This window comes from Schistocerca nitens, chromosome 9 (assembly GCF_023898315.1).
Source record: "Schistocerca nitens isolate TAMUIC-IGC-003100 chromosome 9, iqSchNite1.1, whole genome shotgun sequence".
NCBI classification, from domain to species: Eukaryota; Metazoa; Arthropoda; class Insecta; order Orthoptera; family Acrididae; genus Schistocerca; species Schistocerca nitens.
This window is the reverse complement of record NC_064622.1, coordinates 502,824,896-502,846,418: the sequence shown is the minus strand read 5'-3', so window position 1 is coordinate 502,846,418 and position 21,523 is coordinate 502,824,896. Positions and strand designations below refer to the sequence as shown.

The following is a 21,523-nucleotide window of genomic DNA, read 5'->3' as shown; positions in this document are numbered from 1 at the left end:
CCATTCATATTTTGTATAACAGCAGATACAGTAGAAAGAACTGTTGCTATGTTAACAGTTGTTTACGACTCAACTCATGTATTTAGACGTTTGAAACTAATAATAGCCGAAAATACTAAAGACGTTTGAACGGGCCGCTAAAACTTCGTTAAAAATCAATTCCACATGGAAATAGGTACGGCCCCATGGTGCATTTCCTTTTGATGGAAACAGCGTAGCGAAAGCATGAACAAGGCTTAAATCGATCGGTTACTGCAATCCTAATGAATTCTCACGTGATATGTAATACACCTCTCGGTTTTTAAGGACTGTAGTACTTCATATGACCTACATAGTCGGCGCATCAACATGGTTACCCGTAAGTTTTATATAATTTGCTTTGTCAACTCATTTTTGTGTCATAGAGAAAATGCTAAAATGTTCGAGATTTTGTTCATTTAATCTCACTAGGAAATTTCATGCATCGGTGATTGTGACGTGTAGTAGCACTGTCAAAATGAGTAGTACAGGTGACCTGGCTCGTAATGGTAAACAAACGTTAACGAACTAATTGTGTGCCCTCTAATATAAACATACATTCACAAATTTAGTTAAAACTTTCGGTTACAGTCTCTGCTACCTGTGCAGTTGCTTCATCGTTTTTAAATTTATTTGTTTATTTTTTTATACTCTGTCGACAGCTGCACTCACACCAGAAATTTTACAAAGGTTTCGTACAAATTTCTATTCGGAACCAAAAAATTGCTTGGCGCAAAATGCCTGCACCCGCACAGATCCGTTGGATGTCTGCATGTCCAGGAAGCAATTAGAGGAAACACAGCATGTTTTCACGCACAAGGTAAGACAACATTACATTTTCATGTGCTGTGAGATGTTACTATATCTCGCATGTTTATATTTAGCAAATGTTTTGTTTTGGTGGCACAGCTGCTGCTGTATTTGCCATGCTTCCCTCCTCACACACATACACACACACACACACACACACACACACACACACACAGGGGGGGGGGGGGGGAGAGATAGAGAATTATCATATCACATACTGTTTATGAAGTATAATAATATGAGATGATCAAATGTTTGTCTTTAATACATTAATTAATGATGGTAAACGAAGCATGGTGGTTGCCATCACGGTGGTGTGTATGGTAGGCTATACACTAGGTGCCACATTTATGTGAACTAATTAGTAATGAGAAATATCATAGTGCACAATAAAAAATGATGCATTTAGTAGGCCTCTACTGATTTTCAAAGTCTGTATTGCACTAATATGGCATGGTGACTCATTTAGTTGTGTCATTCCAGGACAATACGTACAAATATCCCACATTCACTGTCTTATATTTTTTTTGAAAATGAAGAAGAAAGGCAAGACTTTACAAGAACATATTTTGTAAATGCCTTTTTTAATGTTTCAATTCCGTGGTTGACAAACTGAGCTACCAAGGGGAGCTGATCTGATCTACAAACAGACATGTAAGTTTTGTCCATTGTTCCTTTCACAAGAACATCAGAGGGGTGGATCCCTCTAATACCGTTGTCTGGGATACCTGTCATTCCTCTTTGATCTTCCTCAACATACCCCCCCCCCCACACACACACACCATCCTGAGGAAGGAAATCAGCACTAGAAGCTAGGATAATGTGTCACTTTACTTTCTACACATTTGGCCTCCAGAAGGTTAATACTGAGCATAATTTAATAAATTTCTTGTGTGAATTTTCTTTTTATTGCCATCAGTCTTTTTTTTCCAATACATAATAATTGGTATGTATTGTATAGTATTCTGAACATTGTTATTGTTGTTGTTTTTAGTAGAGTGGATATACTATAACATTGTAATCAGTCATGAATGTAAACAACGAGAACTGTGCCCGAGGGGTGAGGAGGAGAGCTGGGGAAGAAGTTACACCTCGCTCTCAAAGAGCTGTCTTCCTACATCCGAATCCTGTACTCCCGTGAAAGCAAAACTGGCTTACTAGCCGTAGGGATCGCCAATTCGTTGTGGTGTTGTGAGAGTCGTGCTCAAACCCCATTGCGAACCAGGATTAGTCCCTTCACTCCGTTTAAAATAAGAAAACTACACAAAGCAAAACTGGATACACAAAGCATTCAATAATGGCTACAGCACAGTTGTTTGCTGAGGTTAGAGGTAATGTAAACGTGCTACTTCAGGATCGAATCTGCCAGTATCTTGCACAAACGCAGTTCGAACCACTACTACATAAAACTGCTACGTTAAAGTGTGTGCATCATGATAGGCCTAGCAGCAGTACTTCAACATACATACACTTGAATGAACTAACAAAATTAGTCTTTTCTTTTTGTCTTTTGGTGATTCCTATTTCTACTCATTGTTGTTCATTAATGTATACTTTTACTCCTTCCACACCTCTGAACTTTCTCATTCTTCATAGGATCAATGGCATCCGATGAATGAGTGACATCAGTTCACTTTCTGTGTTACTCGTGGATAATCTGCTTACTCCTTGTCATAAACGTTCTGTAACTGTTCTTTTCCAATGTTTGAACCATGTTTGGTGCAGTGTGGTAATGACTGTTGTAGTCAGATTAAAATTGATAGTTGACATCTGTCACTCACTGCTACAGTGTTGCCAAATCAGCTGCCGGCTACTACTCTGTTACAGGCGACACGCAAACATGGTGGGTCTCTTCACAAATGCTGTTAATGTGTTATGCAGAGCAGTGTTGGAAGCAGCTACCAGGAAGTATGACAAAAATGCAAGATGATCTGTCAACAGATGATTTTAATTGACCAATGACCGAACTGCGGTAGAGGATGCATTTTGTAGCTCTGAATTTAATTTCTTGTCCTATCATAATAACCCAGTACAGACAGCAAAAAATGGAGTAATTTTGATTTACAGGCACATTGTATGTATTGCCCCTCTCTTGAAAAACACAAGATTTAGACCTTTTCCCCCTTGTGCATTACCTGTCATCATGAAAAACTCACTAAGAAATGGCACTTTCTTCAGTTTTTTCTTAGTAGGCTAACTAGTTTTCATTTCTTTTTTATGCAAAAATATGTCATTATTAATTTAAAAGACCAGTAAATTTCATGCAGGTTTCATACTTAGTGCGTTGAAAAATTCTGAACAGCTACTGGGATATGAGAATGTGAGAATCTGCAAAAATGTCAAAGAAATGCAAAAAGGTAGATATATAAGTGGTTTCACCTCGTGTGGCACAGTGCATAATAACCACTGTTGTAGAGGATTTAATTTCCTTCAAGAGTCATACAAAATATTTGTAATTATTCTGTCAACATGCCAAGAAATATTGCATTAACAGTTTTAGTGAAAGTGGACTCGAAACTGAAAATATCGCCCTCAGTCAATATAGTATCCCTGAATGTAATATCATCCTTAAGCCATTATGTATGCAATATACACATGTAGTTTAGGAGATTTATGTAATTTCAGGGAAATAAGTAATTTTGGTAGGAAAAAAGACACACACACAAATTTTCAGCACTTTCATCTATATTTCAACAAAACATAGTTCAAAAATAGATCTTAAATTTTATTTGAATGACATATACAAAATTTTAAATTAAAAATTCATCAATTTCTATTATTTGCACTCAGATGTGGTTGATGTGTACACTTCACCACTGCGGTCAATAGGCTGGTAATCATCTGACTTGTTTTCTTCCATATTGAATTAAAACACTGGTGCATTACCGCATGATTCGGATCCACAATGAACAGATAAAATGGAACATTGAAGTTTGCTTTTTTGCAGCTGTATTTGTCACCACAAGTTATTCTGATTGGCTTGAAATCATGTTCAGCAATGCCTGTGGAGCTGTTTCTTTATTCATTGGCACTAGAACTAGACCATCTTTCGTCCAGCTCCACTTGAAGGCATCTTTTTCATACCCCATCCATATTTGCCCATACAGAGCAGAGGTAGTACTACAGCTACTAACTGTGTGAAGAAATAGAACGTTTTCCACAATATCTTTATATCTGAATGATATTTTGGAATAAAGCTCATCTCCTGTGTTACCACTTCCAGGATTGCAAAAGAACACACTGTCTGGCACTAGAGCAGCCACCAAAACTAAAAGATCAATGTCTTCTCCAATAACAACAACAAAATCATGTTCAGAAGATAACAAAATGACAGTATTCACAGTTGCACCTTCGTTGCCTGCTTGGTGACCCTCCATGCTTGCTGAAATTGCTGAGATGATGCGGATTTTTTTTTTTTTCCACTCATCTTTTAACATCTGCAGAAACTTGCTACTATCAAAGAGAACTTCTGTAGCAAATTGAAACCTCTATTGACAAGCTCTTTCAGTGCTTTTTGTGCTCCTTTTATTTTCTTCTTTGGGGTACCTGTCAAAGACTACCACAGCATTTTGACATTGATGCCACTATATGTAGGCCACAAATCTTTTCAAATAGCAGAAAAACATTCTCTCAATTTAGAGTGAACTCTGTGTAGGAGGTAGCAACCATCCACCACATCAACTTGGTGCTTTCCCGTTTGTCACTTGGTAAGGGCTAAAAAGAAGAGTAAAATGGGACTTTGTCGCTATGTGAATACCTTTCCCACAAAAAAGTGACATTGGAAAGGGAGCAAGTTCATACCCGAAGTATTTTCTTAAGTCAGCGTTAGACTGTGTGGAGACCATCATCTTGTGGAAAAGCATGAGAGGATCCAGAGCTACTTTTCCTTTCTTCGTGTTTATAAGATTAGCAACTATTGCCAATGACACTACTGCATCTTAATGTGGGAAATGCGTGTTCTCAAAATTGCTGTTCACAATTCTATTCATTCCTCTAGAACCAACCTCCCAGGGCAAATGCCAGTTGACATCTTCACCTTCAGTCATTCCATTCCTTACTAAAATTAGGTATTTAACTGTTGGAAAAGAAGTGTGACTGGAAAAACATTCAGTTAGTGTCATGTCAGCATGTTTTCCCACTGTAGCCAATTCACAGCTGCAGCAGTTCTCAATTTCATCACCAACATTTTGTAATGCAGCTAGCCCCAGAGTCCATCAAGTGAGAACGCTGTCTGTTATACCTCTTCCACAAGTCAGCCCACCAGAATTATCTGTTGTTTTCATGAGGATTTGTGTAATTGTAATATCCAACAATATCCCAGACCAAAATTTGTCAGAGCATCTGATTGTGATATAGCTACAGTTGTGAATTTTTAAAATTCTAGTGAATCCATTTTATCTTCAGCCGTCAACATATCTTGCATGTATTGGTGAGCACAATTTTTTTAAATTCTAATGGATCAATTTTATCTTCAGGAGTCAACATATCTTGCATGTATTGGTGAGCACACTTGGCATAGTGAAAGTGCCCACTAGTGTGGAACTATGGATTTATTTTCTGAATAGTGCTACCCTGTTGCCAAAGAGTATGCGCTGTAGAGCAACGCCAGATGGAACAGTAGGTGCTTACACCTACATTATCCTGAAAAGTCATCTGTGGCAGAACACGCTTTAGAAAATCAACACCAAATTCTATTCAGTGAAACATCTGTCATTATGAGGATGAAGGAATTTTGCGATCATTATAAAAGAAGCAATAGAAGGCATAGTCCATATCAATTCAGGAAGGCTAGGAAAAAATCCTACCTTCATAGTCTCAGATGTTATTGAATTTAGCATATGTTAAAATGAAGGACTAAGTAAGGAACACACACCTTTTTTGTTTTCTCCAAAAAAAATTCTGCTCAGAGATGCAGCCCTCCAAAAATGACACTGCACATACCAATATGAAGGATTGATTTTGGAAAAAATTTTAAAATGCTGTATCTGTAGAACAGTTTTAGATATTTTGTTGGTGTTTTTTTTTTTTTTTTAAGATAATTTCTGAACAAAGGAATCCTCCATTTGGACTTATCTGTCAAAGTTCTTTTACTATAGTGTTCTGAACCTTTTTTATAATTTATGTTTTTTTTCCAAAAATGCCAATCCATAAAATTTATAAACGATTTAAATTTTTGGAATACATAAAACCTGTTTTATTACCACATTATAACATGACAGGCTCATAAAATCAAAACCTAGCCTTATTTAACATAATTTTAATTTTGAAAGATGAGTAAGTGACTCATTTTTTCAAGCATTTTAAATGGTTCCAAAATGTATGTGTAGGGTCCATAGACTTAAAGGTTTCAATTTATACAACTTCTGTGCACTCTTTTGTTTTGTACTGAAATTAGCCAGTCGATGAAGTAAAAATGTGTTTTACTGCTTCAGTATCTTCCTTTGATATAGAGTGATGCCTTCCTGTTGAACTGGTAGGAACTGGAGCACTTGCAATCTTCAAAACATTGTGAACAGGAAGTGAGCACTGATGGCATTGTTGCTGTCCAGCTGGAAACCTATATCCAGCAGCTGGTCCATGTGGTATCGTAAAGTTCACTACAATTTTGTTTAACTTATAACTGTTGTCTATAATCTCTGCAATCCACCAGTCACAGTCATACACACATGTCACAAACATCCCCCTTCTCAGGTTTCGAATCTGAATATTGTCCTGCTGTTTCTGAGGTGCTGGCCGAACAGACAGAATTTCTTCTTTCTTGCTCTTCAAAGTGCGTGCAATATGAGTTCACCCATCACTTTGAGTCCAGAAATGAGTCTTCCGGATTCTTTTCACAGGAGTAGTTTGTTTGGACCATTTTTCTTTCTTCTGCTCACAGAATTCTTCGATTTACTCTTTGGACAAAAGAATTAGGGCTGTGGATGTGTAAGATTTCGTGACTCTTGTAAAATCCTCAGCATTCTGAATTGAAGCTGTATTTGGTCTGGCAAGATTATGTTTTGTAGCCTGGTGCTTCAGCAGGCCTCATACACTGTCACAAGGCCCCTTCCTATGACCAGTGGCATTGTGTACCCAGTCAGTTGGCACAAGCAACTTACTCAATTCAAACAGCTGGTAACGTTTTTTAAAATGACTAGGAGCACCAGCAGAAATGATGATGATCTCTGCCCCTGTGTGCCGTTGAAGAATTTTGCACATTGCTAGCAAAGCATGTGCTGAGTCATGTCCTGTGTCATCACTTATAACTGCAACACTTGTGGTCTTGTTTTAAAAATATGCCACTCCCGTAAAAATTGAAACCTGGTCATTACTCCAGTGATACCCTTGTACTTCTTGTAGGAGAATTACTGACCAGTTCTCAGCAAGCTCACAGTGAAGTACTAAATATAGTTCTTCAGCCTCTGCACACTCTTTAATTTCTGCAATGTGTTGTTGTTGCAATTTCTTCAGATCCTGGTGTGTTACTGCTTTCACTGGCCACTTACCTAGTTAATCAATGAAACTGTCAAAGGCAACAGTATTCTTGATTAGTTTATTTTCCTCTCATGTTGCATATGTAATTTGTGCACAGAATTATCTGCTACATCTTCCAGGCCAAGAGTCTCTAAAGACAGTCCTCCCTTTCCAGGGCAATCACCACATTCTTGAAACAAACAAGTCTCTCGCTTTACATCACAGACTACAAACGACTTCACATGCCCAACCGAGGTGTCATATGTCATGTGCTCCAGTAAGTTCTACGAAGTTACCACACACAGTTCAAAATTCGCACTGTACACACATAAACAGACATCTCTGGGTGGGTGTGGAACTACCCACTTAGGTCGTAGAGCATAAAATTTTGATCTTCCAATATGTGAAGTTGTCAAGTTGCTCTTGTAAATTGCAAAAGTTTCTTTAATACTGAGAGTCACGTACCTCTTCACTTTCACAACTTTTTGACCTCCAACTGCTACAGTTATAGTGTCTTTTTTGTTAGCACTCTGCCGAGAACAGTCCCATTTATCTTTCAAATAAAATGACTGCACTATTTGAACTTGAGCTGCTTCTACAGGATGACCATAATAGGAATCTGGTCTTCCTAAGACTCCTCTTACAGATCTCACATTTCTTGATTTGTCTCCCATGTTCTTTGATACTGATGGACCGTGGTTCAAAATTGTTTTCTTTGAAAATGCCTCAGGAATAATAGTTAAAACTCAAACCATTTCACTATAGGGTGCACAATATTCAACAGCTGAATTGATATTTGTGAAAAATTCCTGGCAAGAGTGCTTTGGTTCATTTTCTTCTGAAGACGCTGTAGTGTATTCATCCATAGCTTTAGTAAATTCTCTGTGCTTTCTTGATGCATAGAGCTTATGACTCGACTTCACTGACTATGGTTTCTTAACAGGACTAACACCTACCTCTGTAGTTGACTGATTCAGAGTATCTAATTCTTCCTATACTGATGCAAAGTCTGCACCATGGGAGGCTTCACCTTGTTCAGGTACTATCATTGTTGTTATTCTGTGAAAACATTTAGAACACAAAAAGTCGTCATTGGAAACATCTTCACTTTGAAACAGAGTCTTCAAATGAGAACACGTATTCCCAACCTGACAAAGTCTGTTTTTTTGTTTGTCTTATATATCACTCTTTCATGGATATGCAAATAGTCAGCACACTTCACTCTCCTGTGGCTCCAGACAGAAGAAATTTCAAACAGTCCTTTCCACAAAACACACTGCAACTGTGTCAACTGGCAAATTCCTCATGAAAACATGGAATTCACTGGATGGTCAAGATCTCTTAGAAACCTCTTCAGTAAACAAGTTAGCAGCGAACAACTTCAATACAGAAACCTGCAATGAACAACCGTGATGAAGAAACTGACAAGAAACTGCAGCAAAGTGTAAGAAATATCTGCAACATTGAAAATGAAAAGAAATGACTGCAACAAAGAAAATGATAAGAAGTAACTGCAACAAAGACAATAGAAATAAACATTATAACAAAGAAATTAGTACGAAACAACTTCATATGAGACAGTTGAAAGTTAAAAAAATGATTTTTTAAAAATAAAACCTGTCCAACTTAAAAGTGGAAGCTCTCCTTCACAGAGATTATAGTACTACATGGTACTAATCAATAGAAAAAGTCTTAATTTTTTTGGATTGGCATTTTTAGAAAAAAAAACAATTCTGCTAATTATAAATAAAATTCAAAAGGAAACAGTAAAAGAACTTGAGTCCGAAAAAAAAAAAAATAAAAAAAAGTAAAAGAACTTTGACAGATATGTCCAATTTCCTTGATACCATTGTAATCATAAAGCAATTACCTTTCAAATAAGTAAAACTTTTAACAAAATATCTAGAACTGTTACAGAGATACAGCATTTTAAAAAATTTTCCAGAATTCACATCACTAAAATGGTGTTAGCAATGTCATCTTTGGAAGCCTGTATCTCGGGGCAGGAATTATTTTGCAGAAAACAAAAAGTATGCGTTCCTTACTCCTAAATTTTAACATATGCTAAATTCAATAATGTCCGAGACTATGAAGGTAACCCCTCTGCCTGAAGTGATATGGATTAAGGGTATGGACCTTTCTCCAAGTCCCTGTTTTTAGCTGTCTTTTCTTTCGTCAATTGGTTTCACATGTAGTCTTTTTTAACTCCTTTTTTTCTTAGTGTTCTACAGTTCTGACATGGGCATATAAGACCCTGTTTGTGCCCTAAAAGCAAAACAAAATCCACATACCTAACCATCCTTGACAACCTATTGCAGCAGTCTATTGTGCTCTCTCTGAAAGAATTTCCACTCTTATTGACTAACACCTCCAACAAATTGCCTGAAACCTAGCTTCTTACATCAAAATGTTAACCACTTCCTTCACCAACTCTCCACCAGCTCCACCCGTTTACCCCCTGATCCCTACTCATCCCAGTTGTTCCACCTCCCTATACACCAACATCCCTCAAGCCCTTGATCTTGCTGCTATTGAACACTCCCTTCTCCTAAAGATCTTTAGACTCCAGGCCTAACACCCCATTTCTTGTACACCTTACCAAATATATCCTGATGCAGAACTTCATTGCACCCTCCTGTACCAACCAACCTGTTTAAGATCCACCTGAAGAAAAACTTCCCAGCCTCCCAAAACTCTCAACACCTATTCTGGTTCAGATCCATTGATGATGTATTCATCATCTAGAATCAGGGCCGAGACGCCCTGTCCTCGTTCCTTCCCAACCTCTCCCTCTCCCATGCCTTTCCCCTGGTCCTACTCATGCCAACACTTCTCTTATGACCCCAGCCAAACCTCTGTCCGCATTAAACCCACTAACCACCCATAGTACCTCCATTTAGACAGTTGCCATCCTTTAGACACCAGAAAATCCCTCCCATAGAACTTGGCCGCCCATAGACATGGCATCTGCAGTGATAAAAACTCCCTTGCCTTGTATACTGAAGGTCTCATGAAAGCCTTTACAGATAGGCACTGTGCCCAAAATGTAGTTGACAACCAGATTTCCTGTGACATATTCTCACACACTTCCACTCTTTCCACCATCCCAAGAATCAGTTACAAAGAGAGAACCCTGCTCTCCCTCCCTCCCCCCGCCCCCCCCGCCCCTCCTCCCCCCCCCCCTCTTTACACAGTATCACACTGGATTGGAACAGCTGAGTCATATCCTTTGTCAGAGCTTTGATTATTTCTAATCATATCTTGAAATGAGGGACATCTTACCCAAGATCCTTCCCCCTTGTCTTCTGTCACCCACCCAACCTCCACCCCTACTCCGAATCCTGTGTTGCACCTAGCGAGATGTCACAGAGGTTAGCACACTGGACTTGGCTTCCTGATTTAGATCTTCCACGATTTCCCTAAATCGCTTAATGCAAATGCTAGGATGGTTCCTTTGAAAGGGCATGGCTGACTTCCTTCCCCATCTTTCCTTAATCTGATGGGACCGATGATCTTGCTGTTTGGTCCCCTTCCCCATATCAACCAACCAAGCAACCCCATGCTGCAGTAATCATATCCCTGTGGCAGACACAGGTGCAAGTCTTGCCCAATACACCTACCCAGCACTTCCTGCTCAAGTCCTAACAGCCTTTGTCCAGCCAAGTGTGTGTGTGTGTGTGTGTGTGTGTGTGTGTGTGTGTGTGTGTCAGCTGCAGCAGGGGTGGTGGTGTAATTATGAACAACCACAGCTAAACCAATACCAAGCAGAAGTCATGTACTGATAGACAGGAACCATCGAGCATTGTGGAGAATGTGTGTAAGAAATTGCATGAAATCAATGGAGGGAATCACTTGTGACTTGCACTGTGCTGCTAGCAGTCCAACTAGCACAGTAACTGTAGATAGGGGTGAAAAAGAATGGGGTACAACAGTCGAGTAACTCCTCATAAGCCACACATTTCTATAGTCATTGCTAATGGTGTGAAGAGTGATGCCACTAGAGAGTTGATGAATGGAAATGAGCGATTTGGAGTGGTGAATCGTGCTATAGCTTGTGACAATCGAATAGTAGGGCTTTGGTGTGACAGATGCCTGGATAATGTTACCTGGCATCATTGTAGTAGCAGGCTATCTGTTATAGATAGATTGCTACTCACCATATAGAGGAGATGTTGAGTCGCCAATGAACACAAAAAAAATACTGCAGAATGTGAGCTGTTAGCCAAAAGTAGACAACACATACATTCTACCGTCTGTGGCAACTGACGCCATACTGCAACCAACTGCACGTGATGAATCAGTCTTAGTGTTGGGGGCAAGGAGGAGGCTGGGGTGGGGAGGGGGAGGGATAGTGGGGTAGGGGGTGAGAGTATGGTAAAATGCTACTTGTGGGAGCATGCAGGGAAGTGGTGGGGGCATGGTAGGGCATCTAGGTGCAGTTAGAAGGTTAGACGGAGGAGGGGGAGGAGAGGGGTGTGGAGAAGGGAAGAGGTAGAGGAGGGGAAGGAGGAGACTGTGGATTTGTTGGTGGAATGGAAGGCTGTGTAGTGTTGGAGTGGGAGCAGGGAAGAGGTAGGTGGATGAAGGACAGGGACTAAGGAAGTTTTTGAGGCCAAAGGGTTATAGGAACATAGGATATGTTGCAGGGACACATTCAGCAATTTAGAAAAGCTGCTGTTATACTATGGCACAGGCTGTGAAGCAGTCGTTGAATGCCGTGGTGGGCAACATGCTCAGCAACAGGGTGGTCCAACTGTCTTTTGCCCACAGTTTGTTGGTGGCCATTTGTGCAGGCACACTGTTTGTTGGTTGTGAAAACGCTGTTGTGATCTCCAAGCTAAGCTGCAACTACTGTGCTACATTGTATGTTGTCGTAACAACCAACAAGTTGTTTGTGTCCGTACAAATGGCACCGACAAACTGTGGCCAAAAGAGAACTGCGCCGCCCACAAGGGGGGAGCACGGTGCCAACACGATGTTCTTCATTTCAGTGACTGGTTCACAACCTGTGCCATCAGGATCCTTCCCCCCCAACTGCTCGTGTTTAATAGTCTGTGACTCAACATGTGCTCTGCATGGTGAGTAGAGATCTATCCTTTTCATAATATCCTCATTATTCCATCCTGGAGGTATTTTGCATGATTAGGAAGCCGATAGATGCAAAAGGATATGAACACATAGTAGATCATTGTACACTGTGTCCAGTAGAACAGTTTGGAGGTGATGAGTGTTTATAATAGCACAATAGTGTACGCTGTCATAAAGCAGCATCCGTGAGGCAATAGTTTTGAACAATAGCCTCCCTGGAATGGGCTGGCCTATCCAACATCCTGACCTGAGCCCGATGAAACACCTCTGGGTATGTAATGTCACTACGTCATCTAGTGGAACAAACCATCATTTCACAGAGTGTTTCATTTAGATATAATGTGAATTTACCCTTATCTGCAGTACCTCACTTTACCCTCTCACTTGCAGCAGCCTCCAGCTCCTTAAAAGTAGTTAAGGTAGTCTTCATCTAAGTAGTAATGTAGGAATGGCACACATTACATTCTGTACCAGGAATATCGCCCATACAGAAGTTTCTTTGTGATTAATATTGCAAATTTTGTTTGCGTATATACAAAACAAAGGATACGTTTTACACACAGAAAGAAAAAGCCAACAAGAGCTCATAATAATGAATGTTTTTGACATAAATTGTAGAACTTTGTGCGAATAATGAGAGATGCCTACATGACATCAGCTGTAGCCATGATACAATCCTCACTTATATAGAATCTTAAGATTTCAAGTTTAACACACTTGAGATTAACAATTGACTAGAGGACAATAAAATCTTAGAAATGTGCACTATGATAGGAGGAAATAGCTAAACAAGACAAAATGCAACTTGTATAATGTGTACAGTAAACAACTACTAATCACAGTTGTTAATTTGGTATAAACAATTTCAGAAACTATTGGAAATTCAAAAAAATACTATTTGTACAACCAAAAATATATACAGTGGGCGAAAGATGGGTATAAATCAGACAACACAGTTAGTTACAGTGTAGAACAGTAAATTCTGGAATTTTTAGAAGTTAATGAATTTGACTTGCATGGTGTTGTGTAAACCCAAAGTGAGAACCGACTGTGTGTTAAATTAATGAGAGTGATATAAATTTGTAATAGTGTTTCAAACTGTGTTGTCACCCCTCCTACCCTAGTGAACAAAAGATGAACATGAACTCAAAACTTTGTAAATAGGTTGAAATGACACCCTCGGGCATTTTCTGGCAATTTCCACTAATTTTGTCTCTCCATTGCTTCATGTACTTGGAAACACGAAGTTTTACTGTGGTCTATACTCTAAATCAGAGTGTACGGAACTCTTTAACTATCACCTAACTTAGATTCCTATGATTATGGATGTAACAAGTGAAACTTTTTAGGTGAAGTATTTCATTCAAACAGGCTATTTTAAATGAACTGTCACACACAAAAGAAATTTGTTTGTATATTAGAAGACTGGAAAACAAAGTTAATCAACTGTTTCTCTGCTTACACAAACTAAGAAGTCAAAAGGAAGTGGCTGACTGAACACCACATAAATACAGGGATGCATATTATGATTATAAATTATCAGCCTATATCCATAAGGCAAATGTGAAGAAATGTGGTGGTGTCATTGTAAGTTAAAACTAACATGAAGTTCATATCTATTGAAACCATTAGTTTCTGTTTATATTTACAATTAGAAGGATATGCTTGTACATTGCTAGTACTGGGAAAACTTATTTATGTCATTACAATATGTGGAAGCTCACTGGAAAATTCTCAAATAATTCTAGAAAAAATTGAATCCTTATTATGTCAGCTGGCAGACAGTAAAGTAAATGATAATATATGGAGAAGTTTATATTGATTTTCTGAAAGTTTCAGATGAAAGAAAGGATTTGAAAGCAATATTCAGAACTTTAAATTTGAGTTCAGTGGCACAAATTAGCAGAATACTGATAGACAAGGTATGTATAGTGAGCATCAATTCTGAAAACATTGGTCATATGAAACCCAATTTGTAATTTTTTTGCATGACCCTAAAAGCCAAGGATTCAAGGTAGTCAGGTAGATAGAGCATTTCCTGATATCCGGAAAACATTTGATCAGTACCACACCTACGCTTATTATCAAAAGTACGATCATATAGGGTTTGTGGCTGGATTGAAGATTACTTGATAAGAAGGGGACAATAAGTTATTTTGGATGGAGAGTCATCAGCAAATGTAAAAGTAACTTCAGGCTCTGCCTGGGTTGACGGTTGTTTGTCTAGCATCTCGTGGGTTCCCTGTGGAATGGTTTCATCAAACTACTACTCTTGACGGGGCGGGTGTACCTACACCCACTCATCAGAGCTCGGTTGGTCAGTCTTCCCAAAAAGAAGTCTCAGAATCATATTAACAGGGCATTAGTGTGCCACTTCAATTATTATCAAGCGAACGGGGGGAACCTTTGAGAAGGTCTCCCCTTTTTATACTCACAAGGCATTGGAAGGTGTTGCTGGGTCCCTAAAAACTGTCAAACGACTTCGTAATGGAACACTTCTAGTTTACACTGCTAATTAAAACCAGATACCTAAACTTCTGGAATGTAAGGCCGTAGGTGACTAGCCAGTCGCGGCTGAGTTTCGTAACACCATTAACTTAAGTACGGGTGTGGTTACCTGCTCCAATATAATGGAGGTGGACCCCGCAGAGTTACGTGAAGAATGGAAAAATATTTATTCTAACATTTAGTACTCCGGAATTACCTGAACATATTGTTGCAGGCTAAATCCTTCTTAAGGTTCGCCCATTTGTTCCTAGCCCAATGCGATGCTTCAAATGTTAAAGATTTGGCCATACCACTGTGGGATGTAATGGGAGGGCTACATGTGGCAATTGTGGAGGCTCAGCTCACGAATCAGGCAGTTCCTGTACACATTCCTCCAAAATGTGTATACTGCTCGAGGGATCGCTCAGTGTGGGGCAGAAAGTGTGAGGTTTACAACGAGGGAAGGAAAATTGAGAAGCTGAAAGGCTAGAGATGCACTTCCTTTGGTGAAGCTAAAAAAGCTTTCAAAGCTATGCAACTTCCGGTTTTTGCTACTTCTTTTGTACATTTGCCGTTAAGACCCCAACTGCCAAGTGTGATGACTCCACACAAACTCAGACCACAGATTCAAGTACGAGCACATGAGCTTGTTGGTGTATCTGTGGGGGAAATGCTCCACTTGAAACAGAAGTCATTCAGAAGCCGTCAGCAGTGGGCTTACCAACTAAGCCACATACCACTGCCCACCATGAGAAAAAATGGAAATGTCGTGTGGCTAGGGCCTCCCGTCGGGTAGACCGTTCGCCTGGTGCAGGTCTTTCGATTTGACGCCACTTCGGCGACCTGTGCGTCGATGGGGATGATGATTAGGACAGCACAACACCCAGTCCCTGAACAGAGAAAATCTCCGACCCAGCCGGGAATCGAACGCGGGCCCTTAGGACTGACAGTCTGTCACGCTGACCACTCAGCTACCGGAGCGGACCCCACCATGAGAAGTCAACTAAGCTGTCTCTGCAACCTAAGCAATCACATCCTCCCATAAGTAAAAACAAAAGTCCTTTGAAAAGTAGTTCCAAGTCCAAGAAAGTGGTAGCTAAACAATCAGATTGGCGAACTCCTCCCCTGTCTGATGGGGTCTATGCTCTTGAGGATATGTACTTCCAATCAGAGGAACCATATGGCCGGGAATCGTTAACGTTCCCCCTGACCTCCCCGGTAAGTCACCAACTCTGAGGGAGAAAAACACGAACAACCTTCGCTAAACAATGGCTTCCACAGGGACTTCTGTGTTGCAGTGGAATTTTAATGGATATTGCTCACATTTGGAAGAATTACAGCTCCTGGTCCAGGAGAAACTGTTCTGCGTCTGCTTACAAGAAATGCATCTTAACGTCATCACACCTGCATTATGGGGTTACCTCCCATACAGGAAGGACGATATCACTGGAGACGGGGCTAAAGGTGGAGTGGCTGTTTTCATTGATGACAGATGCAACTCCTCTCCTGTCCCTATTACCATGACCGTACAAGCAATTGCCATAAATGTTCTCACGCTCTTTAACATCACATTGTGTTCTTTGTATCTTCTACCTAATGATCCTTTGGATGCAAACACACTGACAGAACTCTTCTGGGCACTCCCACACCCATTCCTCCTTGTGGGGGACTTCAGTGCACACAACGTGTTGTGGGGCTCGGCTACCACTTGCTCCAGGGGCCAGATGATAGAGCAACACATCCATTCTGAGAATGTCTGCCTTCTGGACGCAGGTCAGATGACACACATTTCCATAGCTACAGGATCTTTTTCAGCCATTGACCTTTGTTTTTGTTCCCCAGTTATTGCAGGCTCACTTCAGTGGGAAGTGGCTGCAGCTTTACATTCTAGTGACCACATTCCAGTGTGGATCCATCTGCTGACTAGAACAGTGGTTGACAGGAGACCACGCAGTGGTTGATACAAAGGGCAAATTGTTTGCAGTACAGTTGATAGGCTATTTTTGAACAAAAGGATTGTGAACAGGAGACAGTGGCCCATATCACTTGTGAGAACCAAGGGGATGCTACAGAGTCCATCCCATGGTCTACTAAGCACTCAGATGACAACCTGTACCTTGGTGGAATGACAACTTGGGATTGGCAATCAGGGCCAGACAAACAGCTCTGCAGAACTTCAAACACCGTCCAACTACAGAAAACCTTCACTACTTCAGATCTGCGAGAGCACATGCGAGGTGAGTGATAAGAAATGGAAGAGGGCTTCCTGGAGGGAATTCACGAGTTCCATTAATTGGTCTTCTTCCACTGCGCAAGTTTGGGACTCAGTAAGACGGATTTCTGGCAAGTGCAGTACACGTCCCATTACAGCCTTGTCAATACATGGCTCAGATTCTAGCTGAACACTTCTTTGCTTTCAATACGTCATCCAGACAAGCACCTGCTTTTCAGGTGTTCTATAGGACTACAGAGATGAGGAAGCATCATTTCTTCTCGCATAATGAGAAAGACTGCAGCCTCTTTTCTCCATGTAGGAAGTGGAATTAGCTGTGTCTGCAACCAGAGACACTGCTCCAGGACCTGATGAGATCCGTTATGTTTTGTCATCTGTGCCCTGAATCGAAAGACAGCTTCTCTCTTTCAGTGATATCTGGTTTGACGGACAGTACCCCACAACTTAGAAGGAGGCAATATTAATTCCATTCTGGAAACCAGACAAGGACCATAGTGCCCCTAACAGTTACTGGGTGTAGCCCTTACCAGTTGAATGGATAAGATTCTTGAACGCATGTCTGGCTTCTTGAATCCCAAGGTCACCTGAGCTGCTCCCATGCGGTTTCAGTCACTACCGTTCCACCCTTGACAACTTAATTGTACTGGAGACAGCGATACAGGAGTCTTTCTTAGGCCAAAACTATTTGGTTTGTGTGTTTTTTGACATGAAAAAAGCATTTGAGGTACATCATCATTTGCCAGCTTCATGAATGGGGGCTACATGGACACCTGCCACTTCTTATCCAGTCCTTTCTCGAGGACCAGCATTTTCAATATCGTATTGGTGATGCCTTGTCTGACTGCTACGTTCAAGAGAATGGGGTCCCCCTAGACAGTGTCCTCAGTGTCACATTGTTTGCTGTCACTATCAATGGCATTTCCTTCGCAGTCAGGAACCCTGTCAAATGCTCTTTGTTTGTGGATGACTTTTCAATCTTCTACTCCTCTTCTGATCTTATAGCGATGATGAGATAGCTACAGCTGCCCATTAGGAGCTGGAAACCTGGGACAGAACAGCTGGTTTCCAGTTCTCACGCGAGAAGACTACATGTGTCAATTTTAACCATGCTCATCAAAGTTTGAACCAGCCAGTGCTCACAGTGTGTAAAAATATTCTACAGTTTTCAAGAAACTATGCTTTTTTGGATTTATTATTTGACACGAAATTAACTTGGCCCCCACACCTGAAAAACCTATGAACAAAGGGCTTCCAGTCATTGTATATTTTGAAATGCCTTAGTAGAAAAACAAGGGGAGCTGACAGGTCCCACCTGCTGTAGTTTTATAGGCCATTTGTTTCATCACGTTCAGATTATGGTGGTGTGGTCTACAGATCAGCCCGTATTTCCTACCTCAAGATGTTAGATGCTGTGCACCAGTAGGGTATTCAGATATCAACTGGAGTCTTTCGGACCACCCCAGTTCCAAGTGTGTGTACAGAGGCTGGTGAACCACCACTCTGGTTTCAGTGCTGTATCCTTTTGGCTGGACAGGCACTGAAAATCTCAGCATCACCTCAGCAATTGGCATTTAGTGCAGTGATCAACCCACTTTTGAACGACTGTTCAGGAATCAGCTCCATGCAACCAAGTCATTTGAGATGCATGCTACAGACTGTCGCAAGGATCTAGATCTATCAGGCATCAAAACGCACAGCCAGAGATGGAACGCATTGCCGCCTTGATGTCTTCAGAGGCACAAAGTGATTTTGAACTTGACACAGTACAAGAAAACTTCTACTCCGGATTATGATTTTACAACATTGTTTTCGTCCATTTTAAGTGCATACCATAGTTTTAGTGTTGTTTATACAGGTGTATCCCAGCAAGAGAATGTCCTCGGTCGTTCTGCTGTTTTCCCTGATAGGGTTTTTAAAGTGGATCTTCCGGAAGAATTTACAAATTATGATGTGGAGCTATATGGCATTCTGATGGCACTGGAGAGGATTCACAGACATCACCGTACAAGGTTTCTTGTCTGTTCAGACTCACTTAGTGCACTGCAAGCATTTCACCAAATGTATCCAGTAGACCAGCTGATTCCGCTCATCCATGAGTCCTTACAGTGGCTCCAACACTGTGGCATGGAGGTGATCTTCTGCCGGGTACCTGGCCACATCGTGATCCAGGGTAATGACATGGCGAAGAAAACCACCAAGGAAGCCTGTCAGAATGGTGCTGTCCGTCAGTGGGATACTGAATGGTTGCAAGTGACAGAAAACAAACTGTGGTCGCTCAAATCGACCGGAGAGGCAGGGCAGACTTCATGTCAGCCTTACCGCTGGAAAGAGGTTCTGCTTACCAGGTTGCGCATCAGACGTAGCCCTTTAACACATGGCTTCTCCTTCGGGGGAAGGATCCACCACTCTATGAAGTTTGTGGCAGGTCGCTTTCAGTTCAGTATATTTGTGGCGACTTGTGTTCTATATACTGATATTAGGGTGGCCCTCAGTCTCACTGGAGATCTGCCCACCATTCTTGCAGATACTGATTCCAGTGTTACAAGAGTGGTGAAATTTTGTGAACTGTCAGGCCTTATCCTTAAATTGGTGAGGAAGGGAGGCAGACTTTAATACATTATAATCTGCTCCGCATGTGGGGACAGCCTTCGCCCCCATGAGATTGGCATACCGACTTTTCGTCGGGTGCTGATGACCATGATGTTGAGGACCCCTCACCTCAAATCATCATCATCTGGCTTCAACCTTGCTCAGTCAGTTTCCTCCAACTGCCTGTCCCCATCCCTGCTTCCATTCCAGCCGCACACATGCCTGCTCTCTCCTCAGCACAATTGCGTATTCCGTTCCCCTTCTCTCCTCTCGAACATTGTGTCTCTGTCACATCCTTGCACACTCCCACATGCTACACTATCATATCTTCATCCAACCCTTCTATGCTATCCCTTTTCTTATATGTCCCCCATCTCTTCTGTACTTCCACTGTCCACCCCAGTACTGCTCACCACAGTCAGACCTTAGCATCCAGAGATGACATTAGCCTTGCAGTGTAAGTTTTGTGTGTGTTTCCACATCTGAAGAATCGTTTTGTCCAATAGCTTATATTTAGTAAGTCTTCTTTCAATGTGCCACTCAGCGACTTCTCTAATGTGGTGAGTAGCAATCTGTCGTGTTTCATACTTAATATTACGCATCTTTCAATTCACTCTGGAGCAGAAACAAATTATGCATTAAGATGATTTGCACCTGATGGTGGACCCAGAGGGTCTGAAGTGCATTGTGTAATTTAATAAAACACGAAGAAATTGTGACTGAAGACGTTTTCATTCCTACTGCCACTGTGTTTAATAATGTTATTTCATCCTGGGTTTCCCATTGTTCAGCCAGGTATTGGTAAGATGCCATTGTTTTAAACATTCGGGAATGTAGCAGTATACACTTCACAAAACAAAACAAAAAGTAGTGTCTTACAACCACAATATCAGTGAGGTGCAGTAGGAATTGGTCAACTAAAACAAGTAACTGGTAGAGATGTGGGATGGAATGATCACATAGGCTCAGTTCCAGGTAAAACAGTCGGCAGACCATGATGCATTGGCATTATACTAGGAAAATGGTATCATTCTGTAAAGAAGATTAGTTACAAAACTCTGGTGCGACTTGTCTGAGAATATTGCTCAAGAGTGTTAGACTTGTACTGAATAGTACTAACAGGGGATACTGAACATATGCATTGTTCAAAAGAATTAAGGGAACATGTGTACCAACATTTGGTATGTTAGATCTATTTTGATATAGGGTGTACCTGTGGTCTTTTTACATGAGATCTTTGCTTTCATTGTAGGCAACAATTAAAATTATTCACAATATCGGCTGTGTTATGCATTATAGTGTCAGATGACCCCTCAGAAGAAAGTGAGTGCCAGTGTCACAGTGTTTTCTAGTGTGGTACACAGATAGCAGTTGTCATTTGTGGATGTTGTATTCAATGAATCACATGCAATGCAATATCTTAATGCAGTACAAGTGGCTAGGGTGACCTGTTTGATACAAAAAGGATGGTCTTTCAGTTGTGTTACTGCAGATGCCAATGCCTCTCCATATGTCATCCAAAGAACATACTACAGAGAGAGAGGTTAGTATACAAGCTGAGTTGAATGAGGTGGCCGATGCATTACAACCCCTCATGAAGGCTGATATCTGGTTTTCTCTGCATTGCGGCATCACACAGATACCACCAGAGCACTGCACGAAGATCTCGGAAGGGTCGGTGGAGCTGCTGTGTCCTGTCGGAGTATAATGAACAGGTTACGAGAAAGGACCTTACAGCCCAGATGTCTTGCTAGAGTACTCCGTTGACATGACAACATCTTGCAGCTCGCTTTCAGTTCTGCTGTTTTCATGTCGACTGGCAACTTCATAACTGGCAAAACTTAT

The 21,523-nt window shown here is 40.9% G+C and overlaps 1 protein-coding gene across 2 annotated transcripts in view; it reads left to right on the top strand.

Moving 5' to 3' along the window:
• The first annotated feature begins 33 nt into the window (after positions 1-33).
• The window catches only part of LOC126203483 (bleomycin hydrolase), a 104,814-nt gene continuing 83,324 nt past the window's right edge, over positions 34-21,523 (top strand). The window contains exons 1-2 of one of the 2 annotated variants that reach the window (XM_049937806.1): positions 34-358; positions 681-838. In XM_049937806.1, coding sequence (XP_049793763.1) covers positions 349-358; positions 681-838 — 168 coding nt within the window. In that variant the 5' untranslated portion in view covers positions 34-348. The other variant, XM_049937805.1, reaches the window with a different exon arrangement.